General features: G+C 43.7%; 1 protein-coding gene across 1 annotated transcript in view; it reads left to right on the top strand.

Annotated features, from left to right (window-relative positions):
* Nucleotides 1-23920, top strand: part of LOC115162074 (neuronal PAS domain-containing protein 3-like) — a 320867-nt gene that overhangs the window by 60757 nt on the left and 236190 nt on the right. The window contains exon 3 of the mRNA XM_029713023.1: nucleotides 7325-7569. Within this exon, the coding sequence (XP_029568883.1) occupies nucleotides 7325-7569 (245 nt within the window). The remainder of the gene's footprint in view (nucleotides 1-7324; nucleotides 7570-23920) is intronic.

The following is a 23920-nucleotide window of genomic DNA, read 5'->3' as shown; positions in this document are numbered from 1 at the left end:
GGTACAGTTTATGTCGTCCTGTCATCAGTCATAATGTCTCAGATGACAACCGAACTGACATCCACACTCATCAAGTTCCAAAGCATATCTCCAACTGGTTTTATCACCAAAACATGGTTCCCTTTCCCCATTTGTTTGATGTTCCCAGACTCTCTATATTTAACAAAGGCTATTCAACAGTCCTTCAGTAGGGTCAGAAAGAGAGAGGAAGGGAGAAAGGTATTTATGGGGGGGTCATAAACCTTACCCATAGGCCAACATCATGACACTTGTAATCATTAAGGGTTGGGGAGTTTTTCAGGATAAAAAAAACTGAATGGAGCTAAGCACAGACAAATCATAGCGGAAAACATGGTCTGCTTTCCACCACAAGACCAAACACAAGACCAAATCTATACTGGAGTTCCTTACCAAGAAGACAGAGAATGTTCCTGAGTGGCCGAGTTATAGTTTTTACTTAAATCTGCTTGAAAATCTTTGGCAAGACCCGAAAATTGTTCTCTAGCAATGATCAACAGCCAATTTTACAGAGCTTGAATAATTTTGAAAATAATAATGGGCAAATGTTGCACAATCCAGGTGTGGAAAGCTCTTAGAGAGCTGTAATTGCTGTCAAAGGTGATTCTAACATGTATTGACTCAAGATATAATCAAGATATATTAGTGTTTTATTTTTCAGATTTGTTTTTACAAATGTTAAACATTTTCTTCCACTTTGACATTACAGATACTTTGTGTAGATCGTTGAGAAAATTATATCAATTTTAATCCCACTTTGTAACATAAAAAATTGTGGTGTTACAGATGTAGGATCTTAATTTCAGCCAGTTTGCTACAGAAGGAAAATAATCCTGCAGCAACAGGAAATGTAAATTATTATGTGGATTATAATACATGGACATTTTTGAAGGCGTTGATAGATTTTTTTAAGGGAAAATCAAGTCTGAAATTTCTAAGTGGAAATTACAAACTTCAGAAGCCTTTTTTTAAACCTCAAATACACCACAAGTTTTACATTTCCTGATTTGCATTTCCTGCGACAGGTTGATCAATTTAAGATCCTACACCTACCTGTACAATGAATTGAACAGATGTCAAAGTATCATTGAATAATATGTGTTTCTACTTATAGTCCCGGAAATGTTAATGAACGCCTGTGATACTTAGTGCTATTTCTATTGTTGTTTTTATGACCATTTTCATTATTTTATTTCACTTAGTCCTGCATGTTGGAGTTCGAAGACTAAGATATTCACTGTACCACGCAATCACACCTGCAACCCTGTACATGTGGCTATTAAACAGTGAATCTGAATTATTATTATTTAAATAGAGGAAATATATTGTGAACATCTTAGTGTTTTCCGTGCTATCCGAGATCCTTGGGATTTCCCAACTGTGACGTTACCCCATTGAAGTTGAAATGTAAAATGGTTAAGTTTAGGGTTAGACAAGGGTTATGGTTAAGGGTAAGGGTTAAGGTTAGGGTTTAGGGTAGGGACGTCCCAAGGATTCCGGGTAGCACTAAGCATCTTAGTGTAGCATGCAATGCTTAATTAGAAACTCCTTGCGGCCCCTCTGCAACCGGGGTCTGTCTTCCAAAAGCATCTCAGATTGAGACTGCTGATCAAGGCTCAGGCTTCCACTGTCCATTTCATCTTATTCATTATTATCTAAAAGGCTAAACTGAGCCTATATCAGCACTCCTTCTCTGAGACGCTTTGTGAATCTGGGGCCTGGTTTTGTCCAGTGTTGGTGGTATTTAGAATGGGTGGAGTGAGGCCTAACCTGAACAGTGTTGGTGGTATTTAGAGTGGGTGGAGTGAGGCCAAACCTGAACAGTGTTGGTGGTATTTAGAATGGGTGGAGTGAGGCCTAACCTGAACAGTGTTGGTGGTATTTAGAATGGGTGGAGTGAGGCCTAACCTGAACAGTGTTGGTGGTATTTAGAGTGGGTGGAGTGAGGCCAAACCTGAACAGTGTTGGTGGTATTTAGAGTGGGTGGAGTGAGGCCTAACCTGAACAGTGTTGGTGGTATTTAGAATGGGTGGAGTGAGGCCTAACCTGAACAGTGTTGGTGGTATTTAGAGTGGGTGGAGTGAGGCCAAACCTGAACAGTGTTGGTGGTATTTAGAGTGGGTGGAGTGAGGCCTAACCTGAACAGTGTTGGTGGTATTTAGAGTGAGTGGAGTGAGGCCTAACCTGAACAGTGTTGGTGGTATTTAGAGTGGGTGGAGTGAGGCCTAACCTGAACAGTGTTGGTGGTATTTAGAGTGGGTGGAGTGAGGCCTAACCTGAACAGTGTTGGTGGTATTTAGAGTGGGTGGAGTGAGGCCTAACCTGAACAGTGTTGGTGGTATTTAGAGTGAGTGGAGTGAGGCCTAACCTGAACAATGTTGTTTTTTATAACCCCTCATTGTCTGCTGGGGGTTTGGACAGGTTTGCTGACCCTGTGTGACCAAGTTGATGAGAAGTTCAATTATGTTACTAAGGAGATATAATTTGTTATCATGGGAAATATAACCTAATGCAGTGAATGCCCCCCCCCCCCTCCTTTTATTGCTACATGGAGAGCAGAGAGTCACAAAAGCAATTTATTGGTTTTGTCATTTAGTCCCCTGATCAGTGGTGTCATCCATTTCTTCAGGAGGAGGGCCCTAATCCAAAGTAGAGTTTCTGCTCTGCCTGCCATTTCAACACTGATTAAACCTATTGCTTCAATCCTAAATGATCATTCACACACAAGTTTCAGCCGCTTGATGTATTCTCCTTGTCCTCAGAAGTTGAACGGTGAGTGATTGGCTAAGTAGAGCGATATCTTAGACACCTCCTTTAAAGATGTCCATTCATTTCATTGGCCAATGACCCTGTAGCTGCTTTATTTTTGTTTACTGCACAAGCACATCTAAACATACCTTATGATTTTGCTCAAGAAAGACATTAGGTACTGTAAGCTGCCAGCCGCTTAGGATATTCAAAGCAACAACACATGCTTTGCCTGCATTAAGTTTAGTCTGGTTTGTCTTATTATAATTATGTTCATATTATAAGTTAGGCCTTCAGTATATAAGTCAAAGCTAATGGACTCCAAATGGATGCTGACTTCCTCTGTGTTTGGAGCCCTGTTACTGGAGTGAACAAATAGCCTGTTCTGTGTACATTTCATATCTCTAATCTCGTCCTCTCAACAGTCGTTTTCCATTTTAACAACGCTAACTGTACTCTAGGGTCTCTTCTAGGTGTGGGACTCTCTATTCCTACACACAGATCCCTATCAGCCACCCCGCACATTGCCTGATTTCCCCACTGGCATGTCTCTGTGTGGGCCATAAGCATTCTATTCTCAAGTAAACATTCACCAGTATGGAGTTTCTCTCCATTATGTCATTGAGATTTGTGTATGGATGTGGGTTTGTGTGGTTTCGAATGAGAATACAGAGAATTGTTTGAAAAATGGTGCAAAAAGAATGTGGTCTGGTTGTTCCTCCATTGTGGAGCAGATGGTTTACTGTAGTAGTGTAGGTGATAGAGATGGTTCTCTCTACGCAATGACCCGTTTCCTGTTGATAACCACACTTTTCTGGGACTCAAGGGTAATGCCAGATTTCAAAGCTGTCCTGCTTGCAGGGCCGGCGCCAGAATGAATCAGTTGGACGGGCATTTGATTTCCATAGGGGGCATGTTTTTTTCCCTGGGACCTCCTATGTGTGCATGCTCTTGCGTGGGTTTTATAGCAAAGACATCATTTAACTGTAAAAATGTATTACCTTTTAAAGTGGCATGAACACAACCAGTCATGATGTTTTCATCTGATTGTCAAAGAAATCACTTCAAAAAGTAGGTTACCTTTGCACGTTCGTCCAAAATAATTCCAGCATCCAAACAGTGCACCCTCCAACTTTCCTTCAATTCGCAAGTGACTGAAATGATCTCACTGGAGAAAGCATCCAAGCGAGTGAAACAGAGCCCCTCAGTCTTACTATATGTAGCCCATGTATCTGAGGCTGTCTGGCCAGAAATAGTATGACATGCTGTCTGGTTCTCCTGGTTCTTTTGGTCCAGACAGCATCAGATACATGGTCTATACATAGTGAGACAGAGGGGCGCTGTTTCACTCGCTCAGATGCTTTCTCTGAGATTGATGCGTCTTTCTGTCAGCGTGCGTCTCGTTCAAATAAATGATCAATATTTAAGTATTTTATTTGGACGGGCAAGAAGGTATGCTAGGGCGGGCCAGGGCCCCTATGGCCCGCCCATAACGCCGGCCCTGACTGCTTGTGCTCCCTACCACTGGTCAGTCTCTTTTTAGACAGCTGACACACTGGTGGGAGCAGCATAGTATTAGCTCTGGGATTGATATTAGCCATATACCACAAACCCCCGAGGTGCTTTATTGCTATTATAAACTGGTTACCAATGTAATTAGAACAGTAAAATGAAATGTTTTGTCATACACGTGGTATATGGTCTGATATACCATGGCTGTCAGCCAATCAGCATTCTGGGCTCGAACCACCCAGTTTATAATACAGACTATGGGGCCATACAGTACACGTTGCAGTATGTATGGGGCTGGTCACCAACCTAGTAAGTGATTATCTTATGAGGGACAGGTCACAGTCTAGGAAAAAAAGAGATAACATCATTTTTGTTTACAGTAATCTACATAAAGTTGAAGAACAGAAAGCACAGTATGTGGTGTGCAGTGCACCACAGAACAACCTTTGTGACCTCTGTTTAACCTGGAAACAAAATCAAATACAGCCAAAGCTAGTGACCTCATTCCTGTCTTCTGAAAGGCACTTGAAAAGCCATTGTTAAACTACAACATGATTTAATGTCATGTTTATAAAAGAAAGTGTTACATTTACTCTGGTAGAACATGATACATACCGTCTGTCCGCTGTACTAAGGTCACACAACCCCGGCACATGCGAAAATATTTGGCAGGCCGACATAGTGCTTTCCAGGTTTGTGGAACAAATGAAATTCTGCAGCTCTGTTGCACTTTGCCTCCCAACCACCATTACAACTAGCTTTATATATTGTCTGAGCAGCAGACCATCAAATGGTGCTTTTCTTCTTGCAGAGGAGCGGTCGAGAGGATCGAGAATGGCAATCTGCTACCTAGATGTAACGGCAAAATGTATCTATATTAATCTATATTTGGCAGTGAAATTATATTATTGCACTCTGTAACGACTGTCATAGTGAGGGGACCAAAGCGCAGCGTGTTGAGTGCTCATAATGATTATTTATTTTTTAACACAGAACACTAAAAAAAATTACGAAAACGATCAGCTCACAGTTCTGTCAGGTACTGAAGACTAAACAGAATACAACTACCCACAAACACAAGTGGGAAAAAACCCTACTTAAGTATGATCTCCAATTAGAGACAATGAGGACCAGCTGCCTCTAATTGGAGATCATCCCAAAAAACAACAACATAGAAATAGAAAACTAGAACTAAACATAGAAATACAAAACATAGAAAAACACAAAACACCCCCTGTCACGCCCTGACCTACTCTACCATAGAAAATAACATCTTACTATGTTCAGGACGTGACACACTCTTAATGCTCACAAAAGCTAACATAAATTGATCTTGACAACTATGAGTATGTCATTAGTGACCCACAAGACAGTCTTTGGCTGAATGAAGGTTGTGGGAAGTGGTGCTTGGTGAATTGTCATTTGAATCTTGCATGCAATTCTAAATGCATGAATTCATTTTTGAAATCTTCTTTTGAATCTATATACTCTATAAGAAGCGACATCTATCAGAGGGTGGGTGGGCCTTGTCTTGCTGTTTTCATGTTGGCTTAATGACGTTGTTTTTAGCTTGAATCACCGATAAGTAAACGACAAAACAATGAAAAATTATTTTCTTCACCAACAGTCATTTTTCATCTTCGGGGGGAAAAACCCCTGCCTTACCTCATCTTTCAAGTCCATTCGAACTGATTTCGCATTGGTGCTGGTAAAAAATTAATCTAGCTGTCGGCCAGTGGGGAACCCAGAGGTTCCTGTGTGATTTATTACCAATTTAATTCAAAATGGCTTGGGATGATGAACGCCATGGAAAGTTGGGAGTTGTGTTATGGAAGAATGGAACTGTCTGCTTGGAGTTATCTGATATGAAATAAATAACATGGGGACTAAAGCAGACAGAAGTGTTTGACTGGAACGATGCGAACCAATAGACTATAACCAACCATGCATCCTTGAATAGGTCATGTGATCTACTGCCGCTGGATAAATAAAGGACTTATAAGCATAAACCTAAATACAGTAGGCTATAGTATATAAAGTATATATATATGCCCTGGTATCTGTTTTAATCCTATTGTGACACTTCTGATAAATATGTACCTGCAGTATTTTAGAGAGAGAGCGAGAGAGAGAGAGAGAGAGAGAGAGAGAGAGAGAGGTGAAACTTTGGTATAGATATGGAAAGCCATTTTAACATTTATTAATCCTGTGTTTGACATCAATAACTACATTCTTGATATCAAATACAGTATTAATACAATACAACTGTCCATACCCACATGCACTGTAGCATGTGGACATTACACTTGACAGCATTTGCTGATTACATTTATCTGAATGGCAATATCTAGGCGTCTTTCTTTGAAAAAGGCAGCAATCTGAAAGTCATTCAGCAGGCTGTCTCGTGAGACCCAAGGCCAAAGCTAATCACAACTTCGACCCGCTTCTAAATTCCAATGACTGAATCAATTGTGGTGAGCGTTCCCACTGGAGTAGAGCAAAGTCACTAATGGTCACAACTGACTGTGGGCTGGTGTGGTTGGTACAAAAGCCCTGTAACCAGGCAGATGTCTGAGCTGACAGAGGGTCCAGGGTCATGTTCAGTTGGTCAAGGCATAGCAAAACATTTAGCAATGGAAAACGAACATCTGTACTCTAATTCGACAAGTTCTGGAAGTATCTCCCTGTTTCAAAACCTTTCAAAACATTTAGTTTCCTTACTTAACACGCCCCTGGTCTTGCTTTCTCGCTAACCTGCTTATGGTAGTGTTAGCATTGAATAATGTAATGCCACAGCTTTCTGTGCTTCTTGGTCGAACCCAGGTCCTTACTTGCTGCGGATTCAAATGTTTACTTCCTACTGAACATGTCTCTGGTCTTAACTGCTGAGTTGAGGTAGTATTTCCCAATTTCAAGATGTCTCTGGTCTTAACTGCTGAGTTGAGGTAGTATTTCCCCATACACGTATCAAAACGTTTCTAAATGTTTTATCCCTACTGAACACAACCCTAGTCCTAACTCCTGTCTCTTCTCTTTTCCTCACCAGGTTGCAGGCTCTGAGGAAGGAGAAGTCCCGGGATGCGGCTCGCTCGCGGCGGGGGAAGGAGAACTTTGAGTTCTACGAGCTGGCTAAGATGCTGCCCCTGCCCGGGGCCATCACCAGCCAGCTGGACAAGGCTTCCATCATCCGCCTCACCATCAGTTACCTTAAGATGAGGGACTTCGCCAACCAGGGGGACCCGCCATGGAACCTGCGCATGGAAGGCCCACCTCCCAACATCTCCGTCAAAGGTAAGCTCCATTCACCACCATGGTCCAGCTACCCACAATTTAGTTCAGTTCAGTCTACAGATGTAGGATCTTAATTTAATCACCCTGTTGCAGGATATCTTTCCTTCAACACATGAAATGTAAAACGTGTAGTGTATTTTGAGGTTTTAAAAACAAATCTGAAGTTTGTAATTTTACTTTGAAATTTCAGACTTGATTTTCCATTACGAAAATATATCAACCTCTACAAAAATGTCCATTAATTATAATCCACATAATCAATCGCATGTCCTTTTGCTGCAGGATTATTTTCCTGCTGTAGCAAACTGTCTCAAATTAAGATTCTATATCTGTAGTTCAGTACCAAATGTTTATATCAATGGTTCACTCACTTTACCAGCTAAACATTGATGATATCTCTTTGTCTGAGCTTTAACATACAGTGATATTAAGGTAATACTGTAAATTCTAATATTATAAAACTAAACTCCTGTAGACCATGACAGGATTAAAAGGATTCTGTGAGATTCTGGTATTTAAGAAATCTTTCTACTTACCCAGGGTCAGATGAACTCATAGATACCATTGTTATGTCTCTGCGTAGCATATACTACAGTACCTGTAGACTCCCAGTCATTGCGCTAACGCTAGTTAGCATTGGCTCGTGAAACTACCTCTAACTTCCTTCATACTGGACACAGAGACATACAAATCGTATCCACAAATGAATCTGACTCTTGGTAAGTAGAGATAATGCTTTAATGTTTTACTGGACACAAGCCTACACTCAATGTTAGAGTGGAGGGGAAATGAGGAACTCTGGTCACACATATTGAAAATGTAAACATTTAACTTTGATACATTTTGAGCTTACTAGTACATGCAGCAATTCTGAGTATATTCAAATGTAACTGAATTTGCCTTTGAAATTGGGTCTTTGTGCAGTGCACTTAAAGAAGATACAGATCTGTATATTTTAATAGGGTATGCTGGAGTAGGAATGACCGTAAAGATTAAAGTCAATTGAAGAAATGTTCAGTCAATGCGAGCTGTTTGCTCTGCCGAGCCACGCACGCGCGCACACACACACACACACACACACACACACACACACACACACACACACACACACACACACACACACACACACACACACACACACACACACACCAGATGGCATCATTGTTGTCTGGCTTTGAAGAGACACATGCATTTTAATTAGAAAATATATACTGCTGAATTACTTGGATTGGAAAAGGCTGCTTGATTTCCTCCTGATACCACTAAGACCTATAGCCAACACTTTGCATTCAATCAAAGATGAGTACACAATGCTGCTGGGGGGCATTGAACCAGAAACATTTTACATTTGGATATTTGAATGAATGACAACACCTCTGCTGCATGTCCTGTCTTTCTATCGGCAGACAGATAGTGGCAGTCTGAATTGAATCACTAACTCACCACATTTTATTTTCACTTCATTCTGAACAGAGCAGCGTATTGATCCCATCCTTTTTGTTGCTGTGCATCGCCGGTAGCTAATGGAGACGGCTTACCATCTCCCTCTGCCTATGAATCAGTGTTATTTCTGAACAGGCTACGTTAGATGAGCCTGACCCAGAGCTTCCACAGCTCCCAGCCTGCCAGACACAGCAGGCTATAGAGGCTGTTGGTAGGATATGGATACTGGAAGAGGATGTGGAGGGGTCATACGTTTTGATTGGTTTACAGATGTCACACACACACACACACACACACACACACACACACACACACACACACACACACACACACACACACACACACACACACACACACACACACACACACACACACACACACACAGGAGCCAGGCTTAGCAATGCACTGCATTGTAATGCAGGAGGGGGGAGAAGGGTATGCTGTGTTATTGTACAGTATCAGACGAGGGAGAGGCCAGGCCCTTTTCTCTTCAGAGTTGTTTGTGCTACACAGATGAAGGCCAGCCTCATACAGCAGCAGAGTTACACTCTTTCTGATTCATGGCCGGCCCAGTTCATTTAGCAGACACAGTCTCTCAATCAATTTGCCTTGTGCCTTAACATACATACCCGTGTCGGTGCCACCATGAATATGTTATTATAGGAGATTTGCTGGGGGACAAAACTGAGCCTACTTTTGACAATGCATGTCTACTTAATAACTGATGATTGTAACCTTCAGGGAAATCTCAGTAGCACTGTGCCGGTTTTGAAAATCCACTGTGGCTTTAGCAATGGGAAAATGATCATTCTATTTTTGTTCAAAATAAAACATGGTTTGGAGCTGGCATTTGGATGGCGCTGATGCCTGTCTGAGTTGCCAAACGTAGTTAAAACCAGCCTCTATTCTATGGAATACAAAACCAAGGTGACAAAGTTGAGTATAGGTTGCTCGGATATGTAATAAAAATGGTAGGCGATAGTACTGGCATCAGAGCTAAAGGAATTTGACCTCCACTTCTCTCTCTCCAAATGCTGTTGATATATTATCATAAGTTTAGTCTCTCCTCTCTCACCGCTCTTCTTTCCTTCCTCGTTGCCTTCTATTGACCTTTACCATAATTGACCCATCAACAATTTTTGCCAGAGCGTTTTAACCGAAATTTGCTAGTCTCTGTTAGAGGCGGTTCACATCTGTTGAAGGACACTGCACAAACAAGCGTGACCTTTCTCTTGTTTGAAGGCTGGCAACGCCTCCTCATCCCCTCCAACCCCTCCGCCACCTGGGCATATTATTATTCATGCATGCAGAGCAGAGAGGAGAGGAGTGGAACAGAGAGGAGAAGAGCAGTGAGGAGCAGAGAGGAGTGGAACAGAGAGGTGAGGAGAGGAGCAGAGAGGAGAGGAATGGAGCAGAGAGGAGAAGAGCAGAGAGGAGCAGAGAAGCGAGGAGTGGAGCAGAGAGGAGAGGAGAGGAGAGGAGCAGAGAGGAGAGGAGTGGAACAGAGAGGAGAGGAGTGGAACAGAGAGGTGAGGAGAGGAGAGGAATGGAGCAGAGAGGAGAAGAGCAGAGAAGCGAGGAGTGGAGCAGAGAGGAGAGGAGAGGAGAGGAGAGGAGAGGAGAGGAGAGGAGAGGAGAGGAGAGGAGAGGAGAGGAGAGTCAGAAAGGAGAGGAGAGGAGAGGAGAGGAGAGGAGAGGAGAGGAGAGGAGAGGAGAGGAGAGGAGAGGAGGAGAGGAGCAGAGAGGAGAGGAGCAGAGAGGTACAGAGAGGAGAGGAGTGGAGTGGAGCAGAGAGGAAAGGAGCAGAGAGTAGCAGAAAGGAGCGGAGAGGAGAGCAGCAGAGAGGAGAGGAGAGGAGCAGAGAGGAGCGGAGAGGAGTGGAGAGGAGAGCAGCAGAGAGGAGAGGAGTGGAGCAGAGAGGAGCAGAGCAGAGAGGAGCGGAGAGGAGAGGAGCAGAGAGGAGATGAGAGGATAGGAGTGGAGAGGAGCAGAGCAGAGAGAAGCGGAGAGGAGCAGAGAGGAGAGGAAAGGAGCAGAGAGGAGCAGAACAGAGAGGAGATGAGCAGAGAGGAGAGGAACAAATAAGAGCAGAGAGGAGCAGAGTAGAGCAGAGCAGAGAGGAGTCAGTAAAATGCCAGACGCAAAAATTGGGTGGCTCCAAAAAAGAGACCTCCTTCCATCACCACGACATTCCACCATTCATGTTTTACTATGCATACAGTACATTTAATGTTTACCTGTTTATTCTCTGAATTTTTGCATTTTTGTAGGACATAATTTACTATCGGAAAACAAAAGGTGAGAATTTCTTCACTGAAAGATGGCAGAATTCATTTCAATTCATGCAACTGACTCATTTAACTCCCTTGAATACAGTGTTGTTTGGTAGCCTTACATTAGATTAGGGGTGAAGCATCATCTTCATAGGTGGACCAACCAGAGAGGCTCTCTAGTCTCTTGGTCTATGTGTCAGCTTGTACTATTTGATGTCCCCTGAATGGGCTCAGCACCCTGCACCTTAAGTTCCAAATGGCACCTAATGTAGTGCACTATTTTTGACCCGGGCCCTCTGGTTAAACGTAGTGCACTATTTTGACTCGGGCCTTCTGGTTAAAAGTAGTGCACTGTTTTTGACCCGGGCCTTCTGGGTAAAAGTAGTGCACTACATAGGGAATAAGGTGCCATTTGGGACTTAAACCCTTAGTTGTGTTAATTATAGGGAGAAGAGATGCAGCAGTGGCATTTCTGTACTTACGATCCATCCAGCCCTTTCATATCTGATGTTTCTTCTGTTGACCGCTGATAGTTTCCTCTGCTATGACCAACCATTACAACCTACTTCACATAGTGCCAATATGTTTACCACATTGATGTTTTACAACAGAAAAGGCTTATATCAGGAAATGTAAGAAAAACAAATGGATATGACATTTCTACTGTTAAGGGGTTATACGTAAACATTCAGTTAATACATATTAAACAAATTTGCTTGAGAAATGACGTGCATTCTTTTTGATAATGAATACAAAATGGATCACTGTGCACTTCTCGTAAGGGTTGTACCTGTCACTTGGTCTTTTCTTCTTAAACTCAGCTGTAAAGCAACTATTAAAATAATGGAATCAGTGCCAAAAGCCCATGTACTTGCTCCAAGGTACACCGTTTTGTCAGTGACTTTTCACATTGACCTTGAGGTGTCTGCATGCTTCCCTCCCTCCCTCCCTCCCTCCCTCCCTCCCTCCCGCACCACCCAGCACCATTGATATCTTACCAGCCTTTTCCCAGCAAATAATGAACTGCTTCCCATTGCCACTGCTTGGGGGATATTACCAATGTGCCACCCACCTGATCAAGGGGGTAGGGTAATATTAGCTACTATAACTCTGCATAACAAATGGTGTTAAACACGTTATCTGCTTGAAGCCGTTGACCGCCTGGCAGAGCGATCTAGCTGTAATCCCTAAGTGGCCCAGTCCATCCATGTGAAGTCGTTTTGGGTAAGAAGGTTGGTGCTGAAGAGGGCATTGATTAAAGTGCACTTTCCCTCTTGCCCACTGTGCCACACGCACTGTGGCTGGTAATGAGGGGATTCATTTGTACACCCCAAATGGCACCCTGTTCCCTGTATAGTGCACTACTTTTGACCAGAGCCCTATGGGCCCTAATAAAAAATAGTGCACTATAAAGGGAATAGGGTGCCATTTGGGACTTAGTCATGGTGTTTTTGCATCACAATGGACACTCAGGACACAGAGAATAAATGTGGCATTTATGCACCTTTTGGAAAAATGGCAGCTCTTTACTAACATCACAAGCTTAGTGTATTATAGTAGAGGTACTGCATTGGCTAAACAGCTTCCTACATTTCTCCCACCTAATAAATGGATAGTAATTTGCCCAGCTGTGAGTGTGAGATGTTCTATTCCCCAGTCACAGTGTAAGAAAAATTGAATGACAGTGAGAAAAACAGCAGTAATTATAAAAGTAATTACTAAATGCTGATGATGCCCATAGGCTTTGCATAACTACATTTAGAATAGGAAATTGCTTTTGGCTACATTGGAAGGCTGGTGGGCATGTTTGTGTTATTTTCTTTATTTATTTTAGTTTTCACAACCAAATAAAGTAATTGCCATGGAAACAATTACTTACACACTTTTTTTGTGAGCACAAACAGCTCCGGGAAGCATTGTTGTTGAACAATGTGTTTTAATGGAAATGAGTGTAGTCACTTTGTTTATATTCCTGAACAGATTACAATGAAATAGAACATGAGGAGAAGACAAAACACTGTGGCTGAATATGAGTCATTTTATAAATAAAACATGACTTTTTACAAGATTTTTTCACTGGGACATGAAATCACAAAGATGTTTGGATGTTTTCTCTTAATGAAGAGTCTCTGTTTGCTTCTGTGAACTATGTTACTAATGGCCTATTTCACTCATCAATGGAGACGACAACGCAGAGGTTGCCAGTAGCTTACTAGCAGTATGAGACTGCACTTGTGTGTGTGTGTGCGTGTGTGTGTCTGTCTGCCTGTCTGTCTGTCTGCATATGTACAGTTGAAGACGGAAGTTTACACCTTAGCCAAATACATTTAAACTCAGTTTTTCACAATTCTAGACATTTAATCCTCGTAAAAATTCCCTGTCTTAGGTCAGTTAGGATCACCACTAAAGAATGTGAAATGTTAGAATAATAGGAGAGAGAAGGATTTATCTCAGCTTTTATTTCTTTCATCACATTCCCAGGGGGTCAGAAGTTTACATACACTCAATTAGTATTTGATAGCATTGCCTTTAAATTGTTTCACTTGGGCCAAAGGTTTCGGGTAGCCTTCCACAAGCTTCCCACAATAAGTTGGGTGAATTTTGGCCCATTCCTCCTGACAGAGCTGATGTAACTGAGTCAGGTTTGTAGGCCTCCTTGCTCGCACATGCTTTTTCAGTTCTGCCCACACATTTTCTATTGGATTGAGGTCAGGGCTTTGTGATGGCCACTCCAAAACCTTGACTTTGTTGTCCTTAAGCCATTTTGCCACAACTTTGGAAGTATGCTTGGGGTCATTGTCCATTTGGAAGACCCATTTGCGACCAAGCTTTCACCAAACGTCCCACCCTAGTCAACAGCCAGTGGAATCGCGTGGCGCGAAATACAAATACCTCAAAAATGCTATAACTTCAATTTCTCAAACATATAACTATTTTACACCATTTTAAAGACAAGACTCTCGTTAATCTAACCACATTGTCCGATTTCAAAAAGGCTTTACAGCGAAAGCAAAACATTAGATTATGTCAGGAGAGTACCCTGCCAAAAATAATCACACAACCATTTTCAAAGCAAGCATATATGTTACAAAAACCAAAACCACAGCTAAATGCAGCACTAACCTTTGATAATCTTCATCAGATGACACTCCTAGGACATTATGTTATACAATACATGCATGTTTTGTTCAATCAAGTTCATATTTATTTCAAAAAACAGCTTTTTACATTAGCATGTGATGTTCAGAACTAGCATACCCACCGAAAACTTCTGGTGAATTTACTAAATTACTCATGATAAACGTTGAGAAAATACATAACAATTATTTTAAGAATTATAGATACAGAACTCCTTTATGTAATCGCGGTGTCAGATTTTAAAATAGCTTTTCGGCGAAAGCACATTTTGCAATATTCTGAGTACATAGCTCGGCCATCACGGCTAGCTATTTTGACACCCACCAAGTTTGGGGCTCACTAAACTCAGAATTACTATTAGAAAAATTGGATTACCTTTGCTGTTCTTCGTCAGAATGCACTCCCAGGACTTCTACTTCAACAACAAATGTTGTTTTGGTTCCAAATAATCCATAGTTATATTCAAATAGCTCCGTTTTGTTCGTGCGTTCAGGTCACTTTCCGAAGGGTGACGCGCGAGCGCATTTTGTGACAAAAAATGTCAAAATATTCCATTACCGTACTTAGAAGCATGTCAAACGCTGTTTAAAATCTATTTTTATGCTATTTTTCTCGTAAAATAGCGATAATATTCCAACGTTGTATTCATTCAAAGGCTGAAAGAAAAAAATGTAGTAGTCTCATGGACACGCGTCTCAGTCTCACTGTCCCCAGGCTGACCACTTACAAACTCTGCTGCTGTTCTTTGCCCAGAGACAGCAGACACCCCATTCCACTTTTTGGCGGATTTAGAGAGCCAATGGAAGCCTTAGAAAGTGTCACGTTACAGCACAGATGCTGTATTTTCGATAGAGATGCAACAGAAGGACAACAAATTGTCAGACAGGGCACTTCCTGGTTTTGGCCTGCCATATGAGTTCTGTTATACTCACAGACACCATTCAAACAGTTTTAGAAACTTTAGAGTGTTTTCTATCCAAATCTACTAATGATATGCATATTCTCGTTTCTGGGCAAGAGTAGTAACCAGTTTAAATCGGGTACGTTTTTTATCCGGCCGTGCAAATACTGCCACCTAGCCCCAACTTCCTGACTGATGTCTTGAGATATTGCTTCAATATAACCATATAATTTTCCTCCCTTATGATGCCATCTATTTTGGGAAGTGCGCCAGTTCATCCTGCAGAAAGCACCCCCACAACATGATGCTGCTACCCCCGTGCTTCACGGTTGGGATGGTGTTCTTCGGCTTGCAAGCCTCCCCCTTTTTCCTCCAAACATAACGATGGTCATTATGGCCAAACAGTTCTATTTTTGTTTCATCAGACCAGAGGACATTTCTCCAAAAAGTATGATCTTTGTCCCCATGTGCAGTTGCAAACCGTAGTCTGGCTTTTTTTATGGCGGTTTTGGAGCAGTGGCTTCTTCCTTGCTGAGCAGGCTTTCAGGTTATGGCGATATAGGACTTGTTTTACTGTAGATATAGATAGATAGATACTTTTGCACCTGTTTCCTCCAGCATCTTCACAAGGTCCTTTGCTGTTGTTCTGGGATTGATTTGCACTTTTCGCATCAAAGTATATTCATCTCTAGGAGACAGAACGCGTCCTAACCGACTTGCCAAAACTATAGTTTGTTAACAAGAAATTTGTGGAGTGGTTGAAAGTTGAAAAACAAGTTTTAATGACTCCAACCTAAACTTCCGACTTCAACTGTATGTGTGTGTGTGTAACACGTGTGTGTAATGTGTGTATTTATAATATGCGTATTTGTATGTTTAGTGACTTTTTATTTAATTTTTTAAATTGGAGACCCTTGTAAAATAATCAAGCCTTAAAAGTATTTATTTTTATTCCAATGCATAGCCTACTGTAGCTGCATTAGTTGCTCATGTAGACAGGCACTACACCTTGCGTCGATGGGCTCAGTAATTTGCTCTTCTGCAAATGGTCCATTAATGGAGAAATAAATCAGAGGGACAGTTGGAATGAATATGGAAAGGCTTTCTTCTAGTGTTGTGACTGGCCGTTTAGTCAGCTGCAGCTAATACCCACACAAAGTGGTACAAATCACCACCTTGGGTTTACACTATAGAGGCCAGAGAAGAGCAGAGCACTGCCTTCAGATGGCCTTCTCACATCGCCCAGCCATGAAGGTCTCAACTCTCTACTGTAGCTTCAGAATGGAAGCTAGTGAGACCCGGATGGTTCGGACGAGGCTAGTAGCCAAGGTCCTTTTCCCAAGGACAATAACAGTCGTGAAAAATTGTCTATTAGACTTGTTGATGAATCAGCCAATAATGAGGTTTCCAGTATTTAGTTTCCAATATTCAGCCTGCTTTGACAGTACATTAAAAATACTTGAAAAGATCTCATTGAGGGCCTCCCGGGTGGCGCAGTGGTCTAAGGCACTAGCTGTGCCACCAGAGACTCTGAGTTCGAGCCCAGGCTCTGTCGCAGCCGACTGGGAGGCCCATGGGGCGGTGCACAATTGGCCTAGCGTCGTCCGGGTTAGGGGAGGGTTTGGCCGGCAGGGATGTCCTTGTCTCATCGCGCACTAGCGACTCCTGTGGCGGGCCGGGCGCAGTGCACGCTGACCAGGTCGCTAGGTGTTTCCTCTGACACATTGGTGTGGCTGGCTTCCGGGTTGGATGCACGCTGTATTAAGAAGCAGTGCGGCTTGGTTGGGTTGTGTTTCGGAGGACGCATGGCTCTCGACCTTCGCCTCTCCCGAGTCTGTACGGGAGTTGCAGCGATGAGACAAGACAGTAACTACCACCAATTGGATACCGTGAAATTGGGGAGAAAAGGGGGGTACATTTCTTTTTTATAAAATACAAAAATTAAAAAGAGCTGTTGAACAAAGAAAGTATCCAATCATATGTAATTGGCTTGACTAAGGCAGCAGTAATACATTTAATAATTAAACAAGTTGTCTTGGTAGCTTTTCAACCCTTGGCATGAATCAAAATGTCCAGAATTATTCTGTGATATTGTTTCTTTTAAAACATTACACTGCCAATATCATTTGACTGGTCAGATTTCTCCCTGGTCCAGTCAGTCCGTCACTCCACCTTTAATGGATATCAAGTAAATCATGTTGGCTGCTCTCTCACCACCTTTACTATTGATTTATCCCTCTGATAAAGATCAACTCCAGCATTGACTGATGCCCCGCTGCATTAATGGATGGGTGAAAAGAGAGGAGATGGGGGGGCAGAGAAAGAGGGGTGGGGACACAACAGAGAGGCAGTAGAGAAATATGTACTGAAATATGCACTGTATATATACACTGCTCAAAACAATATAGGGAACACTTAAACAACACAATGTAACTCCAAGTCAATCACACTTCTGTGAAATCAAACTGTCCACTTAGAAAGCAACACTGATTGACAATAAATTTCACATGCTGTTGTGCAAATGGAATACACAACAGGTGGAAATTATAGGCAATTAGCAAGACACCCCCAATAAAGGAGTGGTTCTGCAGGTGGGGACCACAGACCACTTCTCAGTTCCTATGCTTCCTGGCTGATGTTTTGGTCACTTTTGAATGCTGGCGGTGCTTTCACTCTAGTGGTAGCATGAGACGGAGTCTACAACCCACACAAGTGGCTCAGGCGGAGGTAGTGGTCCTGCTGCTGGGTTGTTGCCCTCCTACGGCCTCCTCCACGTCTCCTGATGTACTGGTCTGTCTCCTGGTAGCGCCTCCATGCTCTGGACACTACGCTGACAGACACAGCAAACCTTCTTGCCACAGCTCGCATTGATGTGCCATCCTGGATGAGCTGCACTATCTGAGTGTTCCCTTTATTTTTTTGAGCAGTGTATATATATCGAAAGAGAGAAGGTACTATGTATGTCAGGGGAAGGTCAGAGAGGGCTCTGGCCCCTGAAGTGTTTGTGACGGTTCCTCCCACTCATTCAGGACACAAATGACTCCCTTAATCATCCAATTTAATTGCACCATTTTCTGCACCTCAATAGCCAGGGTTTAAACACTCTGTTTGCTTGCTGTCTCAAAGATCATCATATTGAAACCAATGGATTTCTACAATTTAAAGAGCATACACCGGGGGGAGTTGGTGGGGGATGTGGGTGGAGATAGAAAATACATTGGCAGGGGTCTGAAAAACCAGCCAATTCATGCGTGAAGCATTTAGCTATTGCCATCTCAAAGCATGAATAACAGTTTTCGGTCACCAGCTTCATTTATTAATATCTATAATAAGTCCCTCTCTAACAGCCCTCTCTGAAAGCATTTTCTCTCTCTCTCTCTCTCTCTCTCGCTAAAATGTTGTGGTGTTGAAATTATTTGACCCGTGCAGATTAGGAAAGAGGACAAAGGTGAATTGACTCCACCTGCCCTCCAATGAGTAGTGATAACAAGGCCGGTGGCGGAGGCAAAGCATATTGGGTGTGCGTCCTAAATGGCACCCTGTTCCCTACATTCCCTATGGGTCTTTTCAAAAGTAGTGCACTACATAGGGCATTGAACTCAGAGTGGCCTCGCCAGCATAGCCTCGACATGGCAGCATCATTGTCAACCAGGGATGTGTTGGAGTCAGGCAGGGAGAGGAAAGGAGAGAGCATCACCCAGGGACATGTTGGTGTGAGTCAGGCAGGGAGAGGAGAGGGGAGAGCATCATCCAGGGACATGTTGGTGTGAGTCAGGCAGGGAGAGGGGAGAGCATCACCCAGGACATGTTGGTGTGAGTCAGGCAGGGAGAGGAGAGGAGAGAGCATTACCCAGGGACATGTTGGTGTGAGTCAGGCAGGGAGAGGAGAGAGCATCACCCAGGGACATGTTGGTGTGAGTCAGGCAGGGAGAGGAGAGGAGAGAGCATCAGACAGGGACATGTTGGTGTGAGTCAGGCAGGGAGAGGAGAGAGCATCACCCAGGGACATGTTGGTGTGAGTCAGGCAGGGAGAGTAGAGCGCATCACCCAGGGACATGTTGGTGTGAGTCAGGCAGGGAGAGGAGAGGAGAGAGCATCACCCAGGGACATGTTGGTGTGAGTCAGGCAGGGAGAGGAGAGAGCATCACCCAGGGACATGTTGGTGTAAGTCAGGCAGGGAGAGGAAAGGAGAGAGCATCACCCAGGGACATGTTGGTGTGAGTCAGGCAGGGAGAGGAGAGGAGAGAGCATCACCCAGGGACATGTTGGTGTGAGTCAGGCAGGGAGAGGAGAGGAGAGAGCATCAGACAGGGACATGTTGGTGTGAGTCAGGCAGGGAGAGGAAAGGAGAGAGCATCAGCCAGGGACATGTTGGTGTGAGTCAGGCAGGGAGAGGTGAGAGCATCACCCAGGGACATGTTGGTGTGAGTCAGGCAGGGAGAGGAGAGAGCATCACCCAGGGACATGTTGGTGTGAGTCAGGCAGGGAGAGGTGAGAGCATCACCCAGGGACATGTTGGTGTGAGTCAGGCAGGGAGAGGAGAGGAGAGAGCATCACCCAGGGACATGTTGGTGTGAGTCAGGCAGGGAGAGGAGAGAGCATCACCCAGGGACATGTTGGTGTAAGTCAGGCAGGGAGAGGAAAGGAGAGAGCATCACCCAGGGACATGTTGGTGTGAGTCAGGCAGGGAGAGGAGAGGAGAGAGCATCACCCAGGGACATGTTGGTGTGAGTCAGGCAGGGAGAGGAGAGGAGAGAGCATCAGACAGGGACATGTTGGTGTGAGTCAGGCAGGGAGAGGAAAGGAGAGAGCATCAGCCAGGGACATGTTGGTGTGAGTCAGGCAGGGAGAGGAAAGGAGAGAGCATCAGCCAGGGACATGTTGGTGTGAGTCAGGCAGGGAGAGGTGAGAGCATCACCCAGGGACATGTTGGTGTGAGTCAGGCAGGGAGAGGAGAGAGCATCACCCAGGGACATGTTGGTGTGAGTCAGGCAGGAAGAGGGGAGAGCATCACCCAGGGACATGTTGGTGTGAGTCAGGCAGGGAGAGGTGAGAGCATCACCCAGGGACATGTTGGTGTGAGTCAGGCAGGGAGAGGAGAGGAGAGAGCATCACCCAGGGACATGTTGGTGTGAGTCAGGCAGGGAGAGGAGAGGTGAGAGCATCATCCAGGGACATGTTGGTGTGAGTCAGGCAGGGAGAGGAGAGAGCATCACCCAGGGACATGTTGGTGTGAGTCAGGCAGGGAGATGAGAGAGCATCACCCAGGGACATGTTGGTGTGAGTCAGGCAGGGAGAGGAGAGAGCATTACCCAGGGACATGTTGGTGTGAGTCAGGCAGGGAGAGGAGAGAGCATCACCCAGGGACATGTTGGTGTGAGTCAGGCAGGGAGGAGTGAGTACCAGTAGCCCTTCTGAAAGGCCACAGTGGGGGGACGGACGAACAGGTAGACAGTTGAGGAAGCCGCATCCTTCGCCACAAGTAACTAGCATGTTGATGCTGAGTGTTCGCTGCTTTGAATTATCCACCTGAATCTGTAAGCAACGTTTTGATGACTAAAATAGTCCAACTAAAATTAAACCTTGGAAGAGAGAAAGATGAAAAAACATAGTGTACTTTTTTCCAGACATCAACAACCTAGATTCTGCTGCTCCAGTTGGAACTGGAGCAGCAGCACGGCCAGGTGAACTGGGGACAGCAAGGAGTCATCAAGCCAGGTAGTCATGAGGCATGGTCCTAGGGCTCAGGTCCTCCGAGAGAGAGAAAGGAAGAAAGAGAAAGAGAGAATTAGAGAGAGCATATTTAAATTCACACAGGACACCGGAAAAGACAAGAGAAATACTCCAGATGTGACAGACTGACCCTAGCCCCCCGACACATAAACTACTGCAGCATAAATACTGGAGGCTGAGACAGGAGGGGTCAGGAGACACTGTGGCCCCATCCGATGAAACCCCCGGACAGGGCCAAACAGGTAGGATATAACCCCACCCACTTTGCCAAACCTCAGCTACCACACATATCTCCAACCACCAACATACCATCCCGGGACAAGGCCGAGTATAGCCTACAATGATCTCCGCCACGGCACAGCCCAAGGGGGGGCGCCAAACCAGACAGGGGTTGTATTCTGTGGCATTAGACTAGTAGGCCTAAAGGTCAAATGAGGCTAAACGGACGATGCCAATAATATCATTGTGCATTTCCCAAATGGCACCCTATTTCCTATATACTGTAGTGGCATACAGTTAACCTAAACCCTATGGGCCCTGGTCAAAAGTAGTGGACTATATAGGGGATAGTGTGCCATTTAGGATGCATATACTGTATAGTCCTGTACCACTTTGTACTCTCAGAACAACACACCAAGCCAATCACTGATGAAGAAGAAAGATGTGAGCTTCTGGAGAAGTCGTCTAAACCCTCTATTTACAGTGAGGGAAAAAAGTATTTGATCCCCTGCTGATTTTGTACGTTTGCCCACTGACAAAGAAATGATCAGTCTTTAATTTTAATGCTTGGTTTATTTGAACAGTGAGAGACAGAATAACAACAAAAAAATCCAGAAAAACGCATGTCAAAAATGTTATACATTTATTTGCATTTTAATGAGGGAAATAAGTATTTGACCCCTTCTCTTTTATACAGGTAACGAGCTGAGATTAGGAGCACACTCTTAAAGGGAGTGCTCCTAATCTATTTATTTTTTTATTATTATTTTTTATTCAAAAAATATATATCATTGTTTTAATGTAATCTCAGCTTGTTACCTGTATAAAAGACACCTGTCCACAGAAGCAATCAATCAATCAGATTCCAAACTCTCCACCATGGCCAAGACCAAAGAGCTCTCCAAGGATGTTAGGGACAAGATTGTTGACCTACACAAGGCTGGAATGGGCTACAAGACCATCGCCAAGCAGCTTGGTGAGAAAGTGACAACAGTTGGTGCGATTATTCGCAAATGGAAGAAACACAAAAGAACTGTCAATCTCCCTCGGCCTGGGGCTCCATGCAAGATCTTACCTCGTGGAGTTGCAATGATCATGAGAACGGTGAGGAATCAGCCCAGAACTACTAATCAGCCCAGAGGATCTTGTCAATGATCTCAAGGCAGCTGGGACCATATTCACCAAGAAAACAATTGGTAACACACTACGCCGTGAAGGACTGAAATCCTGCAGCAAGGTCCCCCTGCTCAAGAAAGCACATATACATGCCCGTCTGAAGTTTGCCAATGAACATCTGAATGATTCAGAGGACAACTGGGTGAAAGTGTTGTGGTCAGATGAGACCAAAAGGGAGCTCTTTGGCATCAACTCAACTCGCCGTGTTTGGAGGAGGAGGAATGCTGCCTATGACCCCAAGAACACCATCCCCACCGTCAAACATGGGGGTGGAAACATTATGCTTTGGGGGTGTTTTTCTGCTAAGGGGACAGGACAACTTCACCGCATCAAAGGGACGATGGACGGGGCCATGTACCGTCAAATCTTGGGTGAGAACCTCCTCAGGATCACTGAGTCTGACTCACCTCCGCTACAATCAGAGTAGTATTTCACCCCTGGTCAAAGGGAACAGATTAGAAATATCCCATCTCCAGCAGTGTAAAGGTGAATGGTTATCTACCCATGTCGTCGTTCAATGTTAGTCTCTGTTGACATAATATGTCGGTGGTAGGCTGGCTAGATTAAAAAGTAAAACCCAAACAGGCATTGCGAAATGACACAACTCCATACAAGATGCATGATGATTATTTTGTCTTACTTTGGACAGGAAAAGCCTGAGGAACCCAAACCCAATGGAAAAAGAAAGAAAGTACTTCATTGACAATTTCTTGAAAATGGCTGAATATAAAAACAAAAGAACGGCTTTGGGTTTCTTAGGGTGTAATAAGCCGGTTTTTCATCTCTCTCTCTGTGATTGAGCCTGTACAAAATCTCTTTATTTCTTGGGGTAACCTATAATTGATATACAGAATAACGTTTGGTTCCAATTTACCAGCAATAAGTTGTAATAGTATTTTCTCTGCAATTTTACCCTTAATGCACTCATTCTAAAAAGCAGTATTTTGCCAGTCGAACAAATATCATCACTGGAGCATAGGACCAGTAATAGTCCCACATTAATGCACACATTAAACTTGTTAAATCAATTCTGTGGACACTTTCTAAAGTGGACTGTCTGTTGGCTCTCTCCTCACGTCCAGCCTACTCACATCTTCTTCGATGTATCAGTCTCTTTCATTCCCCTCCTAATTATCCAGGCATTTTAGTTTGTAAATTACATTGAACAAAAATATAAACGCAATTTCTCATTTGCCAAGACAATCCATCCACCTGACACGTGTGGCATTTCCAGTGGCGATTTTAGCATGTAAATCTTGGTGGGGCAAACTCCCCCCCAAAACATGTTAAGACGCATGCCAGCAAAGCCACTACACAACACAACACTAAACAATATATTAATTGCACTATAACGGTGACAAGTGTGCCCACAAACTGTTAGGGCCTACATAAAGCGGTCCCAACATCAGAGCTTTCTTTTCAGCACCATGGAGTGAATCCTTACCACCACTACACCTGGCTATCAGCA

The sequence above is a fragment of the Salmo trutta genome, chromosome 25, assembly GCF_901001165.1.
Source record: "Salmo trutta chromosome 25, fSalTru1.1, whole genome shotgun sequence".
Lineage (NCBI taxonomy): Eukaryota > Metazoa > Chordata > Actinopteri > Salmoniformes > Salmonidae > Salmo > Salmo trutta.
Note: the sequence above shows the minus strand (reverse complement) of the source record. Positions and strands in the feature narration are given on the sequence as shown.